Source organism: Schistocerca americana, chromosome 2, assembly GCF_021461395.2.
Source record: "Schistocerca americana isolate TAMUIC-IGC-003095 chromosome 2, iqSchAmer2.1, whole genome shotgun sequence".
NCBI lineage: Eukaryota > Metazoa > Arthropoda > Insecta > Orthoptera > Acrididae > Schistocerca > Schistocerca americana.
In genome coordinates this window covers 204,746,882-204,768,154 of record NC_060120.1, presented here as the reverse complement: position 1 = coordinate 204,768,154, position 21,273 = coordinate 204,746,882, and the positions used below count along the sequence as shown (strand labels likewise).

The following is a 21,273-nucleotide window of genomic DNA, read 5'->3' as shown; positions in this document are numbered from 1 at the left end:
TTTTTGGTAGTGGTCGGGGTGGAGGAAATAATGTTGGTAATCAACATCTCTTCATTATGTTGTGAAAAAATCTAGAAATGACACAATGAATGAATATATGAGGTATAACATCTACTAAGGAAACACACACACACACACACACACACACACACACACACACACACACACACACACACAAAATGTTCAAATGTGTGTGAAATCTTATGGGACTTAACTGCTAAGGTCATCAGTCCCTAAGCTTACACACTACTTAACCTAAATTATCCTAAGGACAAACACACACACCCATGCCCGAGGGAGGACTCGAACCTCTGCCAGGACCACACACACACACACACACACACACACACACACACAGGGAAACACTCTGAGGGAGACTTAATTTCAGTTGCTTCAAATGGTGACGTTCTGAACTGTGTGAGCTACTGGGCCGTACTATCCAGTTTTCTTAAAAATCTAGTTTTGCAGTTTAGTTATATGAGCACATGACAATTACAGGAATAATTTACTGCAAATGGATGGAATTTTCTACTTTGCTATTACTATTTTTTAATTAACTGAAAAAGAGTCACTAACTTGAATAATCCCGTACAAAAATTAGAAATTGCAGGTCAGTTATCAGAACTAAATAAAGTTGTTTCTCTGCATTTTGTCATTGTAAGAGCAAGACAGATTCAGAACTGATTTACGTTGAGACTGATGTGGTCTCATAAAAGGAATCATGCCATCAGTATATGAACCCTACATTTGGGCATTTCAAGAGAATAAGCTGATGTTAAAGTGTAAAATGATTGCTATTCCCAGTGGTTTTATCTTAAATATGTTCTTAAATCATATTATACATAGTTCTCCCACATGTATCACAAACATTCTGTTTCTGTTTGGTACATGTCATATTAATGTTTATTAGTAGTTCCACATGTGGGCTGGTGGGTTTATTAGTATATTACATCCACTGTAACATATTGCACAGAGGTTATCTAAATGTTGCTTAGTAATGACAAAGTCAAAACTGACCAGTGGCAAATAATCTGAAAATTGTGCATCCCATAACAGACAATGTTTTCTTTTGAAAAATATGTTGAGGCAGTGGATCCATATGCAAACAAATTTATAACTATCTATAACAATTCAGTGGAACAATGGAAAATTTGAATGAATGTACCAAAAAAGGATTTGAACAGCTCTTGCCAGTTGTGATATCAGTATGAAATCTGAAAGCCATAAAATATGCAAAGACTCCTGAATATGAGTCACAAATATGGTACGAAAATTCTGTCATAGTATCAGAAGAAGGGAACCACGTAACTTTATTTTAAGAATCAGCAGCTGCAGGGACTAACAGCAAATACAAAATTACTAGCTGTGAACTGAATTACAGCAGAAGCAGGAAAATATTGGGCATGTATGAAAAATTGTTTAATGAAAAGTAATGTTTGAAGCTGAACAAGAAAACAAGAGAAGAAAGAAAAGGGAGAAACAAAATTTATTTAGACAAAATGAAGTAGATAGACAAGTAACTAGAGCAACAGGCAAACAGAATTAAAATGAAGTGCAGAAAGGTATAAAAAAGACATAGAAAAAGATTAAAGGAATGAATAAGGGGGGAAAGAACAATAGAGACACTGCAGGATATATTAATAGTTAGGTCCAATTGTTAGTGACAGCCAAGATGTTCAAATAACTTACGAGGATGCAACTGGATGAAATCATCAACAAGCACTCTTAATTTATTTGAACATTACATATGCCAGGAGAAACTCAGGTCTCACAGTCAAGTATGCTTCGATAGTCAAATCAGATCTTGGCCAACAGAAGTAGGTACTACTATTAGTGAATTGTCTGAAGGGCTAGATTGTTAAACTCAAAGAAACTGTCATGTTATCTGCTTATATATGTAACCTGAGCTGTCTTTATTATAATAACGTAAACTGATTTGGCCCAAAGTGAAAAATATGTTTGACTCTAACAGTGGAACAGTTTTCTTGGGTTGAAAAAACTTTGCAGACTCTGTAGTGCAACACCACTGTCAAGCGGATACTAACTTACAATCATGATTGGATTTGGAAAACTTTCTTAAATAAGAAACAAAATCAGCTCTTAAAGTGCAGAAAAAATGCATGTAATGACTGATTAAGACAAATCTTGATCTGGATTATGTGCATTCAGTTGCCTGCATAAAACAATACTATCAATTTTTGATCCTGTTTCTTCTTACATTGAGTGAAAGATGAGAAGTTATGAAGCCCTGATATGAAATAATGTTCATTAAATAAAAAATAAAAAACTTCCTATGCCCCACCATTTGGTTAAAATTTCATTTTATAAAATGTCATGCAAGACAGGTAGGATCTCAAATGTTGCTTAATCATAACACTTCAAGCTTTTGTCAGTTTACTTGGAAGTATTACAGTACTCAAAACTTTAACACAACTGTGACATTCAGTTATGACAAAACAAAACTTCAGTACAAATAGTATCACATCAAGTGTTTACTAAGGGATTGCCAACTAAACTAAATGATACTGATGTTACTGGGATTGAAATGCTACACCATGACAATATTATCTGTTTATCTGAAAGTCTTTTCCACTGGGAATGTGAAGAACTAACAAAATTTTCTTCTGTGATAAAGTCAAGTATATGGAGCCTTCAAAGTGACTGGTTGACATTATGTGCCCACAGATTAGACAAAGTGAAACAACTGTCCAAAATAATTCTGTTCAACATGAATGACAGTAGTTGATAAGTCAAAATGGCCATGGACCTGAGTGGCCTTGTGTCAGCTGTCGGATTGTCTTTGATCCCTCTGCAGTGCATCTCACTTGTAGCATACAAGAAGCAGTTGGGTAATATTGTATCTGGGAAATGCGTATTACACAGAGCTTCATGGATCCAAGTTGCTGAGGGGCTACATTTGTTAAGAAAGAGGATAGGAGTGCAGAAACCTCAAAGCAAAGGAACTTTGGAGCCAGCTGCGCTCTGATGGTGGAAATGATGTTGGCTGTGGAAGTATGTAGGTGGTGGTGTGACTGTGTGGCACTAACCATGAGTCTTACTCTGGCATGAGGACCACCAAATGCTCAGGCAGGAGAAGGCAGCTCCTTTTGCCAAAACTATGTAGGCAGGAGCTAGACACCAGGCCATCAAACAAAAATCCACAGGATGTGACAGCTTTGTTGATCTTAAGTTAAATGAATCAACTGATATAGAAGTCTTGATTAAGAATGAAGTACCATGATTGTGTCCCCTATGCCTTGGCTGTTAGCTTTTAAGAGAACATCAACAAGATGCTAATTCAGATGTCCTCCTGTAATACAGCCATGTAATGCAACAGTTAGGTGATAGCAGTTCCTACATTTTTTAAAAAGGAAGCTATAATGTGGTGTGGAGTCGTTTATGACCTATGATAATGTACATTTGGTAGCAAATATATATCTGTGTTATATTTACTCACTTCTCTAAATGTCAAACAAATTCGCACATTTATAACTATAGACAAAATTCTATCATTTACTTATGTACATAAATGTATTAACAGAATTTTCTGTACTGTCATGGTCATCAGTATTTGTCTTATAATTACACAGTACGTTCAGTCTTTGTACATTAAAATCAATGCAAAGGGCTTAGGGAGAAAATGGTAAAGTATAGTACAAGGACAGCACAGAAAGTCATGCTAATTGATACTACATCACTAATAAGTAAAAATACCAAAATAAGAACATTACAAATGTCAGACACATAAAAACATTTCACACCACTAAAGTGCAAAAGTACATCACATACAATATGTACAACTTTCACAGTCACATTTATCACGGAGTTCACATTGCAGCAAACTACGAACATTGTAACAAAATGGACTTACTACAATTCAATTAAAATATCTGTATATATACACTACAAAAATACTTTATTCCAGTCCACTGATATAATCTCATGTTAAAAGTTATGTTCTTTTGAGTATTCACAATTACAAGAAAGGACTGATGCACTTTTGAAAGCTATCTTCAAAATGAAGTCCTGCTTAACTTACGGTACACGAACTATTGTTACTCAGATGTGAGTGGAGAACAGAACCATGATCTTGGCACAAAGAAGTCCCATGTAGAATCCTGGAAAAACAAAATCCATTAAAACAATGTAAGTTTGGCTGCTATAGTTTTGTGGTTAGCACTAGGTGACCATTTCTGTAAACTGAAATACTGTGTAAGAGAATGATTCTGGGCGTGCATGATGCTGAGATCTCCTGCTAATGATGTTTGTCATCATGCATGTAATGATATTATGAGAAGGATAGTTGCTATTCACCATATAGCAGAGATGGTGAGTCACAGATAGGCACAAAAAGAAGACTGTCAGAAAGCGAGCCTTCAGTCAACAAGCCCTTTGTTGTAAATAGACGACATATACAAATACACTCAAGCAAATGCAACTCCCATGCACATGACTACAGTCTCAGGCTGCTGAGGTCTCTGCAGCCAGAGACTGTGGTCTTATAAGTTTGACTATGAGTACAAGTATGAGTATGAGTGAGAGTGAGTGAGAGTGACAGTGAGAGTGTGTGTGTGTTTCCAATAAAGGCCTTGTTGGCCAAAAGCTCACTTTCTGACAGTTTTTGTTGTGTCTAACTGTGACTCAGTGTCTCTGCTATATGATGAGCAACAAGTATTCTTTTTGTAATATTGTTACATTCCATCTTACAACAGTGACAGCTGTCCCAACTCAAGTATTAGATGAGAGAATCCAAACAAACATACTCACTCTTATATAGTCTATAACTTGGAATAAAATTAAACATATTTAAGATTTGTATGCAGCAGTTTAGTGTATTATTGTCCCAGCTAATGCCAAGAACACATAATCAGTATGCATGATACAAACAGAAGACAGTTGTAGCGAGACTTTGAATTTCGCCGCGCTACACTCATTCCCTCAGATAAAAAATATCCCGTCGCAGCTTTTTTTTGTTTTCTATCCGTTTCAATTGTCTCTTGATAGCCGAAGCTTAAGGCAGATGTGATCTGATTAAGACGAAAAAACTTATTAATGTGTAGACATTGTGGAAGATGTTATGAAATTCGGAGGATGGAGAGAAGCAACTAAAATAAATTGCATTTAATATCAAGACGGTTTTTGTGTACATTAGAAATTCCTGGACAATGAAACTTATTGCAAGATTTCGGAGTCGACTTTTCACACAGAAATGAAGGAGATTTTTGAAGACCTGGACGCCGCACGAAAGAAGACAAGTTAACCAGGTAAAGGATGATTTATCTACGCCACTTACCCCTGTCAGTTACGTTTTGTTATTCTCTGTTTCTTTTCATTAAGTTTTGTAGTGGAAATTGGTTTAACTTTTGCTCAAAAACGCCACAAGGACCACCCCAACAATAGCTTTTCCAAATCACGAAGTCCGATAGCTTTTCTGTAACAAAAAGTCCGATTTGTGTTTCATTTTTTCCTTTTTTCACGGTCATTTACGATTTTAAAACCCCCTTTTTATTCACCATTTCTTCCCACATTTCCAATCTTTCCTTTTCTTTTCTTCTCTTTTTCTATTTTATTTTCCACTACACAGTGCAACAAAAACAAGGATGGCTGAGATGAGGTTTCCCTTCAGTTGATGCAAAACTATATTGAAGTTATACTGCAAGTGTTTTTATATTAAAGAAATGCAAGAGAAATGACAGAAAAATTTTAAAACTTCTCATATTTGTGGTACTTTGAATACATGGTACTGTTCATTTTTGCACATTGTAAAGATCTTGGTAACCATATACAGTAAAAATTGATAGCCCTGTTCTATGGTGATGTAAAACTTCACAAGAACATTGAAAATATTTGGGAGTCAGTGATACACATTAAAGTGAGGTAAGTAAATTAAGTCTATAGGAGGCTCTGAAGGCCGCAAAATGGAAATATTTATTTCAAGGTAACCAGATGCTATGAGTGAGTATAACATAAACAAAAGGCTTCAGTAGTGAGTTGTTTGAAAGCATATAGGCCTGTTTCAAGAATAAGGAGTTTCTCTGGTCATATGAAGTGCAATAAAACTAAAAAGCTGCCTTAGTCTCAGTTGTTTGTAGCTTCTGTGAATCCATTTTTTCAAGCCAGAGGTGGATCTGTGAAGAACTGATGTGAGGTTAGTCATCATGTGGTTGGGATAGTCTATTCTTCCTTTAAAGTATTTTAACTCGACAGGTGTTTCTGATATATTTCAAACTTCCATAACTCCCTGATATAGAAGAGGTCTATGAAGATGACAGATTATTACCTACAACAAGATTACACTTTATCTCACTGCCACTGAGATGTTAAGGCATACTTATATGACCCTCTAATTGATTGATGGGTAGGGTGGAGAGGTATTATTGAATACCTATTGCGTTTTACAAACCTAAATCATCCTAAATTCTATCTGTGGGGAGCACTGGAATGTTAAGTTTTTCAACAAAGGTCATCTATGATAAATATGGCACAAAAAAACATGTAAGCTGTGGTGTAGCAATCCTACCAGATACATAGAAAGCTGAAATTCTGCACAGAAGTTTGATGGTATCAACACTGTTTAGTCCAGTGGTTCTAAACCTGTTATACCTGTTGCCACCTTTGCAACTGCTGAATATCTGATGCCCCTATGTTTGTTTATTTTATTAACTTTTGTTTTATTCTTCCAAAAAACTTTATTTGGCATTAATCTGTATTCTCTTAGTAATACAATACTTATGTTTCAAAGAACCTGGTAGCCAAAGTAGAAACATCTGTCTTACTTAAATATCTAATGATATTTTTCTTGCTTGGGCAGTGATTTTCACATGTAACTTAAAAAAAGAGAGAGAGAGAGAGAGAAATTCGGAACATCAGCGAAACAGTTGAAATTGCTTTCATTAACCAGTTCCTGAATGTGCGGTTTCAAACTAGTTAAAGCACATCTAAGGTCCTTATCCATGTTCAGGCAATTTTTTTTTTTTTTTTTTTTCACAATGGCTAGAGGCGAGATTCCAGTTTCTAATAGATATGTATATGATAACTGAAGACTGTATGAGGACTTTCAAGGCTTCCTTTGCCACCTCTGGATGCAGGGAAATTGATCAAAAATTCTTACAACCTAGTTTATTGAAATTGTTCTTCAGCACTCTAATCACATTTCATTTCAGTTTAATTGGATCCTTGTGTATTGCATCAGGAAGGGCTTGCATGTCAGTTGTGAAGGGTAATCTTGCTAATTTGCACTGCCAGTCTTCTGAAGACAGACAAGGAAAATAAAGTATGAACTCTTCTCAAAGCCATTCCGAGGATTTACTGATGGTGACCCTCCACTCATGGACATTGCACTCTTGCCTATCTGAAAGATCACTGAATCGAGGGAATGGCAAAAAGTTAGCAATGGGAGCATACAGGTGACACTTCCATAGTTCTCTCTTTTCCAAGAATGCCCTTATGGCATCACTGGAATCCATTATTGTGGTATTTCTACCTCGTAGATGCAAATGCAGATTATTCAGGATTTCAAAAAAGTCTGCAAGGTATATTACTGAAAATGTGAAGCTGTCATCAGTGATTTAATGATGCTCAGCTTTCCTTTGACTGAATATAAATAGTTCTATATCTGATTTCAATTTGTGCACCCTGCTAAGCATATTGTCCTTTGAAAGTCATCAGACTTGTAGATGAAAGATTAAAGACTGGTGTTCAGCATTAAGGTCATTACATAGAACAAAGAAAAAGATTCATAGCACTTAATTTTATTACTTGCACTGATAGCCACTTTCAGTGCAATGATCAGTTTCTAGGTGTTTTGGCCTTAGAAGAGAGCAACTGTCTGTAAATCCTACAGTGAGAGCCAATAAGATTAGTATTTTTTTCCAGCAGGAAATACATCAGAAAAATTTGATGATGTTTTTAGAAAACAGCAATTGTTTCATCTCTGCCTCATCCACAAAACAATCATATACTGTTAAGTGACGATGCTGAGCTGTATCAGTAGAATCTCTATACTATAAGACAAAAATGGAGACATTTTCAGTCTTAACTAGCTGTTCTTTTACATGCAGAGACATTTCTTTCATCCTAAATTACACACTGTTGTTTGAAAGAGGTCTCCTGACAATTTTTCACTGACTACCTTCTCCAAAAACAGTTTTGGTTGTGTTAAGAATGAAAGGTTTGTTTAATTATATTGCTATAAAAAGTCTGCATCTGAACAAATATGTTTGCCTCGGATGCAAAGGCTGAATGGGAGGGAATGTTTGACATGGAAAGGATGGCAACTGTCAAAATGTAAGTACCGCTGTTTGTTGGTAGATTTAATGTTGACGGAAGTATTTGTTCGGTTGCAGACTCTTTACAGCAATATGCCACCATTCTCACCTCAGCCTTCACTCCACTTAATTATCCCACCAGCCTGATTAAAAATATTTCCTGGGCTATCACATCCAATGCCGGTACTACTGATCCCTCCAAAAAACAACTTTGAAGCTCATCATTGGTGATTAAGTATTATCCTGGTCTGTAAAGTGTTAATCAGCTACTTCGACAGGGCCATTACTTCCTAAAATCCATTCTGTCTGAAATTTTGCCCACCTCACCTAGAATAGCTTTCCATACCCTCCCAATCTCCGCAATATTCTTGTCAGACACTATGCTCCTTCTGCACCCATCTTCCTACCCTATGGCTCCTACCCCTGTGACCAACCCCAGTGCAAAACTTGCCATCTGCACCCTCCTACCGCCACCTATAACAGCCCTGTAACTGGCAAAATGTATTTTATCAAAGGGACAGCCACCTGCGAAACAACACATCATATACCAGCTGTTATGTAAACACTGTTTGGCCTTCTACATCGGCATGACTATCAACAAATTATCAATTGTGATGAATGGGCATTGGCAGAGGGTGTATACTGGCAACTCACAATATCCTTTTGCAGAACATGCTCTACGATGTGACATTCATGACCTCAGCACCTGTTTCACCACACGTGCCATCTGGATTCTTCCCCAAGGCACCGGTTTCTCATAACTCCGCAGGTGGGATCTAGCACTACAACATGTCACTGGTTCTCACCACCCACCTGGCCTTAATTTATATTAATTTGCTCCATCTAAGCATTTCTTCACTGTACCTACTCTTTGCTTCACTCTGTTTTAGTTTTCTACATCTTTCATTGTCTTTCCCAGTCTGTTTTTCACTGCCGCCTGCCACCTCTGTTTCTTACAATGCACTTAGCTTTTCATTCTTATTAACTGATACATGATGTTGAAGCAGTAATCTCTGTCTGTGTATTACCCTGTCTTCCACCTTCAAGCTTTCAGGTTTTCAAATCTCATCTGATGCAGTCCCCGACATCCATCTTTCCTTCTCACCCCATTTGGTAAGTCTCCCCTGACCTGCAGTTCTGGGTGACTTTTCCAAAATCTACCCCTTTTTCTAGACCTCTCCAGTCCTTTTCTTCACCCCTCTTCATTCCCCTTCAACCCTTCTGCCTGAAGAAGGAGCCACTGGCTCAGAAAACTTGCCAATTACAACCTCTTTTATGTGTGTCCTGCGACTGCTTGGTGAGTAGACTTTTTATGTATCCAATTAAATAATTTTTACATATACAGAAATTCTTTTATGGAATAGAAACAGTGCTTCATTATAAATGACTTTAGTTTAATTTTAAATATTGTTCTGTGACATTTTTGACGTATGTTTGATTTCCCTCTGGTACAATAGTCATGTAGAGTTTTGTTTGTAGTAGTCTGCCTGCTTGTAAAAGGTAATCTATCGAAGACGATAGTTTCACAAATGAATAAACTGAAACATTCATAACACAAAGTTCAGTAAAATGAAATGAGATTTACAGGACTATCTTTCCAAGGCCACAAATTATGCTTAGAGCTCTTGCTTGAATTCTAAAAACTTTTACATTGTGAGTTGAGTGTCCCCATAAAATGATAAAATATCGAAGCAGTGAGTGGAACTGCATATAGTATGCCTGCGGTACTGTTGTTTTTCTTGTTGTTGACTTTAATATTCTTAGACCACAGCACATGGATGAGATTTTCCTAGACAAATTATTTGTGTGTGTCCCACTTTAAATCTTGCTAAATCCACATACCCAAAAATTTTTTGACATTTTCTAGAGGATAATTTTTTAATCATGTTCGAACAGATGTTTGATTAGATGGAGGAAACAAATGAAAGTTGACACACATTTTTTCTCAGTACTTGTAATGAGTTTGTTTCTGGTATACCACTCAGGAAGTCTTTTCATACAACTTTCTACTGTTGACAGCAAGGTTTCTAGGTTGGATCCAATAAACAATATGCTAGTGTCATTGAAAAATAGAATAGTTTTTTGGGGACTCATATATTCAGGAAGTTGTTCACATGAATCAAGAAGAATAGAGGACCTAGGATTGCAGTACACCATATTTTATTGGTAATTCACAAGAAAGGAAGTTGTTGTATCCTGTTTCATTCTTAGTTATGAATTCATACTGAAGTGATACCTTCTGCCTGTGGCATTTTTTAGGTTCAGACTTGTCTACCTATGTCCTACACTTCTTCCTCCCTGTCTTTCTAATTTTTTGAGCAGAATGTTATGGTACAGGACATTCTAGCAAGGTGTTTATGCTCCTCATAAATGTCCTAAGAAGGAGAGTACAGAGATAGTGAACTCTAGTATTTAACTAAAATAAATTCATTAGTTTACAATTTTAGTTTAAACCTGTAGCTGGGTGCACCATACTCACAATAAACCGAGGGCAGTGGCGTCGAGCAAACCACTCCATCATGTAGAGACTGGTAAGGAGACCTGTTCCTGTTGTGACGAGCAACCACATTAATAGGTTGCCACCTGGCAGCCGATCATGTGTTACAAACACTAGGCCCACTGTAAATAATAATAATAATAATAGTAATAATAATAATAATAAGCAAGTAATACTGTTAAAATTAAAATTTTACAGCAGCCACAACCTGGATGTAATTTCTCCTTTTTGTGTTACACAACCATACAATAAGGTAACATCACAAATTTGATGTACAACATGCTAACTTACATGAAGTAGCGAAGGGCCACAGTGTCGCACATAGAAGTCTAAAACACCACACCTGGTTATTAAAATAATTTTTAAAAGACCAAGTAAAATTACAAATTAAAATTATAACTGCCACTTTTATGGTCATTAACACATATACCTCATGTATGTAACATGTTATTAATGCCATCAAAAGTAACATATATTGGCACAGATTAAACGTACCATTGAGACATGGTGACTTGATTCCTCTTATGTCTAAAGGTTAAAACACAGTATATGGAGTAGAAGACATTTAAAACACACATATTTGTTTACAAGGTACATATTTGTTACATATATATATTTGCATATACTCATGAATATGACAAATTTCAATTGCATAGAACTTTTGTATTTACGGGCAACGGCCGTGCCGCATTGGATACACCGGTTCCCGTGAGATCACCGAAGTTAAGCGCTGTCAGGCATGGCCGGCAGTTGGATGGGTGACCATTCAGCCGCCATGCGCTGTTGCCATTTCTCGGGGTGCACTCAGCCTCGTGATGCCAAATGAGGAGCTACTCGACCGAATAGTAGCGGCTCCGGTCAAAGAAAACCATCATAACGACCGGGAGAGTGGTGTGCTGACCACATGCCCCTCCTATCCGCATCCTCAACCGAGGATGACACGGTGGTCGGATGGTCCCGATGGGCCACTTGTGGCCGGAGACGGAGTGAGTGCTTTGTATTTACACCAAATGGCAATTAGGAAGGCCATCCACATTGGCTCTGCTGATATGAAAATAATTATGATTTGCCACATTTATGGAAATTAACACATTTCTAAGATTCACAGTTGGTTGTAAATAAGTTTTAAATTTTTATTTTTATTTACTTATTTAGGATAAAAAATTAGAACTGGCTTTTTTTCTTCAGACACTAATTTATGTACATTTTATTTGTAGAAGCTCACTAAAATTATTAGGAAGCATATGCAGTTTAGTGTGTGTATTGCAGAATGAATAAATAAATAAGCAAACATAAAGCAGCATCTCTCATCTTTATGATATCAGCAGACCAAACATGAATAGCCTTTCTAATGGCCATCCGCGTTTAATATGCAAGTTCCATGCAGTTTATAATTTCTTATCATGAGTACACACAAATACATATTTGCACCTAACTGGGAGCAAATTATGTAGCTTCATTTGTGTGCTTCGATATCTTAATTTCTTGAATTTCTGGATTTTAATTTAATATTTATGACACAGTTCTCATATTTGTGTCAGAAAGTAAAACGATTTTGTGACATATTAGAAGTTCCTGATCAGGAGAGCATTATTTAGTCTCACTTGAGTGCTTTGACAGTTTAGTTTTTCCATCCTTGAGCATTAATCCAATTTATTAGACACATTTCTGGTGTCTTCATCAGTGTCTACAGTAGTAGAGTCCCATAGCACAATTTGATATCCTTTGTTTGTCTGTGTAGAGTAGTGTAGTTTTCCATGGTCATTTGTATGCCTAGGGGCTGTGATTGCTATGTGTAGATGCACGCCAAGTTGGTGATAATTTACTCTCAGCTCCAGGCTGTGATGACTTTGGTTACACAGCATGGGGCTGTAGTGGATGGGCATCCCTGTTTTGGGCCAGTTGTGGGGGTCCAGTAGAGATCCACATGACCCTTGAGTCCGCTGATCAGTCTGCACTTGTGGCCAGCCCAGTTATTGCTTGTACTGAGGCTGACCGCACAACTGTGGTCAAGTGGGACGTTGCCTCGGAGGCCAAAAGTAAGGCTGGAAAACAGGCTCCAGGTGCTGTCTTTGGCTGACACTGTGCTTCTGCCAGATGCAATTGCTTGTCCTGTTTCAGAGGAAACATTTCAGCCTGAAAGATTCGGGCAAGCACAGAGGATGGGATTATTGGTAGTTGGGAGCTCCAGTGGAGCCCCTTGGCGACATGGCTGCCCAGTGGAGCCCCTTGGCCACATGGCTGCCAAGGAGATGAAGAAAGCCAATGTGGAGTCTTTGTGCATATCAAGTGGAGTCATTTCAGATGCAGAATGGGTCCTTCCAGATGCCACTTAGATCACAGGATGCAGCTAACTGCAGGTGGTACCAATGACATATGTCACTTTGGTTTGGAAGAGATTCTCTCTGGTTTTGAGCAGCTATCAGAAGTCGTAAAGGCTGCCAGTCTTGCTTGTAAAATGAAAACAGGGCTTACTGTTTGCAGCATAGTTGACTGGACTGATATTGGACCTCTGACACAGAGGAGGGTCTAAATCAGAGGCTCAGATGGTTCTGTGACCGTGTAGGCTGCCAATTCCTCTAAATGTGTCAGGAGTCCATTACATACAGGAGTTGGTTACATGGGTAGCTGGGGCTTTGTGGCATGGACTGGGCAGTTGTTTTGGTTAGAGAGCATTGGGGAAACACAAAAAGGGTTTTCCTCTGAGAGGGTGCAAGTCAAATACAGGAAGAACATAGATATAGAAACCATTGGTATAATAGTTGTAAATTGTCATAGCTGTGTTGGGGAAGTACCAGAGCTACAAGTGTTAGAAGAAAGTGCTGATGCTCAAATCATTATGGGCACTGAAAGCTGGCTAAAGCCTGAGATAAGTTTAGCTGAAATTTTTGTGAAGAACCTAACAGTGTTCAGAAAGGACACAATTGGTGGTGGCATGTTTGTTGTTGGAAGTAGTTTATCTCTTTGCATAATTGAAATACACTCCTGGAAACTGAAATAAGAACACCGTGAATTCATTGTCCCAGGAAGGGGAAACTTTATTGACACATTCCTGGGGTCAGATACATCACATGATCACACTGACAGAACCACAGGCACATAGACACAGGCAACAGAGCATGCACAATGTCGGCACTAGTACAGTGTATATCCACCTTTCGCAGCAATGCAGGCTGCTATTCTCCCATGGAGACGATCATAGAGATGCTGGATGTAGTCCTGTGGAACGGCTTGCCATGCCATTTCCACCTGGCGCCTCAGTTGGACCAGCGTTCGTGCTGGACGTGCAGACCGTGTGAGACGACGCTTCATCCAGTCCCAAACATGCTCAATGGGGGACAGATCCGGAGATCTTGCTGGCCAGGGTAGTTGACTTACACCTTCTAGAGCACGTTGGGTGGCACGGGATACATGCGGACGTGCATTGTCCTGTTGGAACAGCAAGTTCCCTTGCCGGTCTAGGAATGGTAGAACGATGGGTTCGATGACGGTTTGGATGTACCGTGCACTATTCAGTGTCCCCTCGACGATCACCAGTGCTGTACGGCCAGTGTAGGAGATTGCTCCCCACACCATGATGCCGGGTGTTGGCCCTGTGTGCCTCAGTCGTATGCAGTCCTGATTGTGGCGCTCACCTGCACGGCGCCAAACACGCATACGACCATCATTGGCACCAAGGCAGAAGCGACTCTCATCGCTGAAGACGACACGTCTCCATTCGTCCCTCCATTCACGCCTGTCGCGACACCACTGGAGGCGGGCTGCACGATGTTGGGGCGTGAGCGGAAGACGGCCTAACGGTGTGCGGGACCGTAGCCCAGCTTCATGGAGACGGTTGCGAATGGTCCTCGCCGATACCCCAGGAGCAACAGTGTCCCTAATTTGCTGGGAAGTGGCGGTGCGGTCCCCTACGGCACTGCGTAGGATCCTACGGTCTTGGCGTGCATCCGTGCGTCGCTGCAGTCCGGTCCCAGGTCGACGGGCATGTGCACCTTCCGCCGACCACTGGCGACAACAATGATGTACTGTGGAGACCTCACGCCCCACGTGTTGAGCAATTCGGTGGTACGTCCACCCAGCCTCCCGCATGCCCACTATACGCCCTCGCTCAAAGTCCGTCAACTGCACATACGGTTCACGTCCACGCTGTCGCGGCATGCTACCAGTGTTAAAGACTGCGATGGAGCTCCGTATGCCACGGCAAACTGGCTGACACTGATGGCGGCGGTGCACAAATGCTGCACAGCTAGCGCCATTTGACGGCCAACACCGCGATTCCTGGTGTGTCCGCTGTGCCGTGCGTGTGATCATTGCTTGTACAGCCCTCTCGCAGTGTCCGGAGCAAGTATGGTGGGTCTGACACACCGGTGTCAATGTGTTCTTTTTTCCATTTCCAGGAGTGTAGGTAGTTCCATGAGTTAGTATGGGTAGAGGTCATTCTTGACAACCGTGATAAAATAATAATCGGATCCTTTTACCAACCTCCCAAGTCAGATGATACAACTGCTGGAAGTTTAAAAGAAAACTTTAGCCTACTGGTGGTGATTACAATTTACCTTCTACATGTTGGTGAAAATACATATTTAAATCTGGAGATATGCATAAATAATCATCCAAAAGTATGCTAAATGTCTTCTCTGAAAATTATTTTGAGCAGTTAGTTCTTGAGCCCACTCTAATAGTAACATGTTGTGAGAACACACTTGACCTCGTAGCAACAAATAATCCTGAGCTAATAACAAGCATTAATATGGATAAAGGGGTAAGTGAGCACTGGCTGGCTGTAGTGAGACTGAATACTGTAACTACGAAATTCTCCCAAAATAAGGGAAAAATATACCTACTCAAAAACCAGATAAAAATTCTCTTGATGCCTTCCTGAGAGACAATCTCCACTTCTTCCACATTAACAATGCAAGTGTAGACCAGATGTGACATGAATTCAAAGAAATATTATTGACAGTAAGTGAGAGATTTACACCAAATAAATTAATATACAACACAGCTGATCCCCCTTAGCACACAAAACATGTTAGAACACTGTTGCAAAAACAACAAAAAAGCATGTGAAATTAAAATGAACACAAAAGCTCCAAGGCTGGCAACCTTTTACAGAAGCTCGAAATTTTGCACAGTCTTAAATGCAAGATGCTTATAATAGTTCCCATGAGAAAACTTGCCTCAAAACCTGCAGAAAATCCAAACAGATTCTGGTCGCATATAATGTATTCTAGCAGCAAGACACAATATCTTCTCTGTACAATATCAATGGAAATACTATTAATGGGGGTGCTGCTAAAACAGAGTTATTAAACACAGCCTTCCAAAATTCCTTCACCAAAGAAGACGAAGTAAATATACCAGAATTTGAATCAAGAACAGCTGCCAACTTGAGTAAATTAGATGTACTTATCCTCAGTGTAGTGAAGCAACATAAATCACTTAATAAAATCAAGTCTTCCAGTCCAGACTTTATACCAATTAGGTTCCTTTCAGAGTATGGTGATGCAATAGCCCCATACTTAACCAACTGGTCGCTCTATGAAAGATCAATACCCAAAGACCAAAAAGTTGCACAGGCCATACCAATATTCAAGAAAGGCAACAGGAGTATTCCACTAAATTACTGGCCCACATCATTAACATCAATATGCAGCAGGATTTTGGAACATATTTCCTTCAAACAATATGAATCACCTAGATGAGAATGGTCTATTGTCACAGAGTCAACACAGATAAAGAAAACATCTTTGTTGTGAAACACAATCAGCACTTTACTCACATGAAGTGTTGAGTGCTACTGACAAGGGATTTCCAACTGATTCTGTATTTCTGTGTTTCTGGATTTCCAGAAGGCTTTTGACACTGCAGCTCACAAGTGGCTTGTAATCAAACTGCGTGTTTATGGAATACCATCTCAGTTATGTGACTGCATTCACAATTTCTTGTCCAAGGTCACAGTACTTAGTAATTGATGGAAAGTCATTGAGTGAAACAGAAGTGATTTCTGGCATTCCAGAAGGTAGTGTTAGAGGCCCCCTGCTGTTCCTTATCTATATAAATAATTTAAGAGACAATCTGAGCAGCCGTCTTAGCTTGTTTGCAGATGATGCTGTCATTTATCGTCTAGTAAAGCCATCAGAGGATCTAAACCAATTGCAAAATGATTTAGAAAAGAGATCTGTATGGTGTGAAAATTGTCAATTGATCCTAAATAACGAAAAGTGTGACATCATCAACATGAGTTTTAAAACGAATCTGTTAAACTTAGGTTACATGATGAATCGATCAAATGTAAAGGCAGTAAATTCAACTAAACATGTAGAAATTACAGTTAAGAACAACTTAAATTGGAAAGAACACACAGAAAATATTGTGGGGAAGGTGAACCAAAGACCGCAATTTATTGGCAGAGTACCTAGAAGATGCCACAGTTCTACTGAAGAGATTGCCTACACTACCATTGTCCATCCGTCCGTCCTTTGGAGTACTGCTGTGTATTGTGTGGTACTTACCAGATAGGATTAATGGAGTACATCAAGAAAGTTCTAAGAAGAGCAGCACATTTTGTATTATTGAGAAATAGGAGAGAGAGAGAGAGAGAGAGAGAGAGAGAGAGAGAGAGAGAGAGACAAACAGACATTATACAGGATTTGGGGTGGACATTATTAAAACAAAAGCGTTTCTCTTTCAACCAAGATGATCTCACAAAATTTCAATCACCAACTTTCTCCTCCAAATGGGAAGATATTCTGTTGTCTCTGACATAGGGAGAAATGATCACCATAATAAAATATGGGAAATCTGAGCTTGCACAGAAAGAGATAGCTGTTCATTTTTTCTACACGCTGTTCAAGAGTGGAACAATAGAGAATTTTCGTGAAGATGGTTCAATGAACCCTCTGTCAGACACCTGAGTGTGATTTGCAGAGTATCCATGCAGATGTAAATGTGCTGTAGGTGTAGGGGTATGTATGTTGTAAATACCATTCTCTCCATATACTGCACTCTAACAGCTGCAGATTTAGGAGGAATCTTATCACTGTGTCTGAAGGGTACATTTAATCTACACTACTATAGGTTAATTTTAATGGCATTAATGTTACATATATACCATATATACATGATATGTATTAATGCCTGTAGAAATTTAAATTATAATTTTAATTTGTAATTTTGCTACGTCTTTTCAAAATTATTTTAACAAGCAGGTATGGTATTTTAGACTTATGTGTGAAAATAAAAAAAAGTGGTGGATGTTTGTCATAGTTAAGTTGTATTAATGTTTTTCCTATTATGGTGTTTCACACTTGGCTCCATGAGGTGGTTTCAGCTGACACATATATTGATGGGGTTTGGCATGCTCAACAAGAAATGATATGTCTTGCCATTTGATCTTAGACTGTACATGACCAGAGAGTTTATGTTAACTATACACAACCAATTTACTCAATTTTAGGTAGGGTGGTGGCACTATGCAGCCCAAAATTTTTAATGTGTGACCCTTTGCTACTTAACGTAAGTTAACACATTGTAAGCTGTAATGCAATATATACCCACAGTAATTAAGATGCTCGCATTGACCATGTGAAACATGTTAAACTAAAGAAAAAGTGACATTCAACTTGTATCTGCTCTACAGTTTTAATTTCTGATGGTTTCTGCTCCACTGAAAGCAAATGCCCATGTAAAATAATAATAATAATAATAATAATAATAATATTGTGTTGCACTGGTTGTCTTTTGCTGTGTTTACAAATAGATGTACAATAGTTCAAGATAAAATGCAATGTGGAAATTTATAACCTATTAACTTTACTGTGTCTTTGCTTATAAACACTGTTCAGCATATGTGAACCATAGTAATCAGACATGAAGTAATTTGTAATTAGAGAAAAGTCATGTACAAGTGATCAGAAGAATAGTTTAATATTTGCAGCCTTTTGCCTCAATTTCTATTTAAATTATGCTTTATCATTAGATAAGAAAAATTCCATCGCTTTCAACTGAAAGTTTTATTTGTGCATACCAGTATATATATGTGCAAATAAAACTGAGTTGCAAAAGACTGAATCATTCTTATCAATATGATAAGGCATAAGTGATTAACGGAAAATCTCATATAAGATGTGAAACAAATACTAACAAAGAGATAGAGGGGCTGGCCAGTACTTACCTCAGCTCAGTACAGCCGATAGATACACAGAAAACAGAACTGAAAATTTACATTCCTAGCTTTCGGAACTTTGTTCCTTCATCAGGGAGGAGAGAGGGGAAAAAAGGGAAGAAGGGAAAGTGGATTCAGTTACTCACAACCCAGGTTATGAAGCAACAGGGAAAGGTAAACAGGGAGGGTAGCAAGGATGGAGGCATGGTTGTCCATCCTTGCTACCCTCCCTGTTTACCTTTCCCTGTTGCTTCATAACCTGGGTTGTGAGTAACTGAATCCACTTTCCCTTCTTCCCTTTTTTCCCCTCTCTCCTCGTTGATGAAGGAACAAAGTTCCAAAAGCTAGGAATGTAAATTTTCAGTTCTGTTTTCTGTGTATCTATTGGCTGTACTGAGCTGAGGTAAGTACTGATAAGGCATAAGATCAGAAATGCTCATATATTGTAGATATAGCAAACTATGGAAAAATATTGAATCCAGTAAAATCTGCAAGTTTTTAAGTTTTGGCACTCTTATCTGCATGCTGCATAAATCACATCTGAAACAGATTACTTTAAATTTGAGCCAACTGACGATTTGCCTCAGCTCTTGAAAAATTAGTTTTCTGTATATTTTAGTGAATGATACTACAAATTTTAACAGTCATTTCACAAATTTTTTTTTTGTTACAATATGTGATAGCTACTAATTTAATTTGGGGATCAGTTGCAACATATTATTTTGAAGAATAGGATAAGACTGCAGATACACACCAAAATCATCAAGAGAAACTATTTCTGACAAACGTGCAGCATGCAAAGGAAGTTCTGTAATGAAATAGTAACATTTCTGGTCTCACTGTTATCACTTCACAATGCAATAGAGAGGCCTTGCTTTAATGGTAGTGGAGCAAAATTAGTGATAAGGAAAGATAATCTTTTATAAAACAGAGAAACACATATTAAAAATGCTAACTTCCATATCATAAGGTACTTTTTCTGTACACAGAAAGTTATACTAATTAAATTTGACTTTCAACCACTGGAGTGCTAAACTTAAGGATGGAAGTAAATTTTGCATAAGGAGTCACTGTCAAGTAACACAGCTCTAAGGAAGTTCGATCATTTGCAGAAAGAACTGTTACAGCGAAGTATAGAAGGTAACTCAAAGAAATACACAGTGAGATGAACAGAAATGACACTTTTACATGGAAGTCATCACGATGTGTGATGGTCCCCTGGACATTACAGAAGGTGAGAGACAGTTCTTGATGGAGCGTGTAATTACCATGGGCAGCACTATACATTCTGTAATGTGCTCCCATGCTGGCCACAAGGTTGGTAGCGTATTCCATTTCTCCACCAGTATGGCTGACAACTGCTGGATGGTGACATGCTGCAATGCATCTCCCCAATGCATCCCCATGTGTTTAAAGGGATTTAAGTCAGGGAACAGACTGGCTAGTCCCTTTGTCAAATATCCTCTCGTTCCAAGAGCTCCTCCTCTTGTGCTGTTTGATGCAGTCACCCGTTTTCATATGTAAATATGGTGTCTGGGTTGAATGTAGCCCTGAAAACTTTCACACATGGAAGAAATAGGATCACAACAACACTGACCAGGGAGTATACCATATTCGATGATTTGGAGGACAGTATGTCCATACAGATGTATGTGCCTCCCCACACAGTAACAAGTGGATCACCAAAACGACCACATTCAACACTCTCCCTTGGCATATTACATGTTCCCAACTCTGACCATGTGGGGGAACATCCAGCATTGTTGAACATGACTGTTTTTGTGATCCGGGTGTTATACTGTGGGGAAGCATAATGTTGCATGGGCTTACTGATCTGCTAACCTTTGAACATGGTACACTCACCAGTTATTGTGACACTGTCTCCTTCCCAATGTGCATTTTTTTCTGAAATGCATTTGGTCCAGACTTCATTTTTATGGATACAATGTGTGACTGCATCAAATAGCACAGGTGGAGCAGCTCTTGGAACAAAAGGATATTCAGTGATGAACTGACCTGCCCATTCCATGACTTAAATCCCATCAAACACGTATAGGATGCATTGGGGAGACGTATTGCAGCACGTCCACATGCACCAACAACAATCCACCTGTTGTCAACTGTGCTGGTGGAGGAATGGAATGCCCTACCATAAGCACTCCTTACCAACCTTGTGGCCAGTGTGGGGTCACACTGCAGAGCATGCATTACTGCCCGTGGCAATCACACATCCTATAATACACTGTGTCCTGCATTTTGTAATCTCCAAGAGACTTGCATTTTGTAATGTCCAAGAGACTGTCAGACTGTGGTAACTTCAGTGTAAATAATGTCTTTGAATA

The 21,273-nt window shown here is 38.7% G+C and overlaps 1 protein-coding gene across 1 annotated transcript in view; it reads right to left on the bottom strand.

Moving 5' to 3' along the window:
• Nucleotides 1–240: 240 nt before the first annotated feature.
• LOC124595120 (sterol O-acyltransferase 2-like) overlaps nucleotides 241–21,273 on the bottom strand; it is a 169,855-nt gene continuing 148,822 nt past the window's right edge. The window contains exons 10-11 of the mRNA XM_047133716.1: nucleotides 10,747–10,886; nucleotides 241–4,118 (exon numbers count right to left, since the gene is read on the bottom strand). Of these exons, the coding sequence (XP_046989672.1) occupies nucleotides 4,056–4,118; nucleotides 10,747–10,886 (203 nt within the window). The 3' untranslated portion in view covers nucleotides 241–4,055. The remainder of the gene's footprint in view (nucleotides 4,119–10,746; nucleotides 10,887–21,273) is intronic.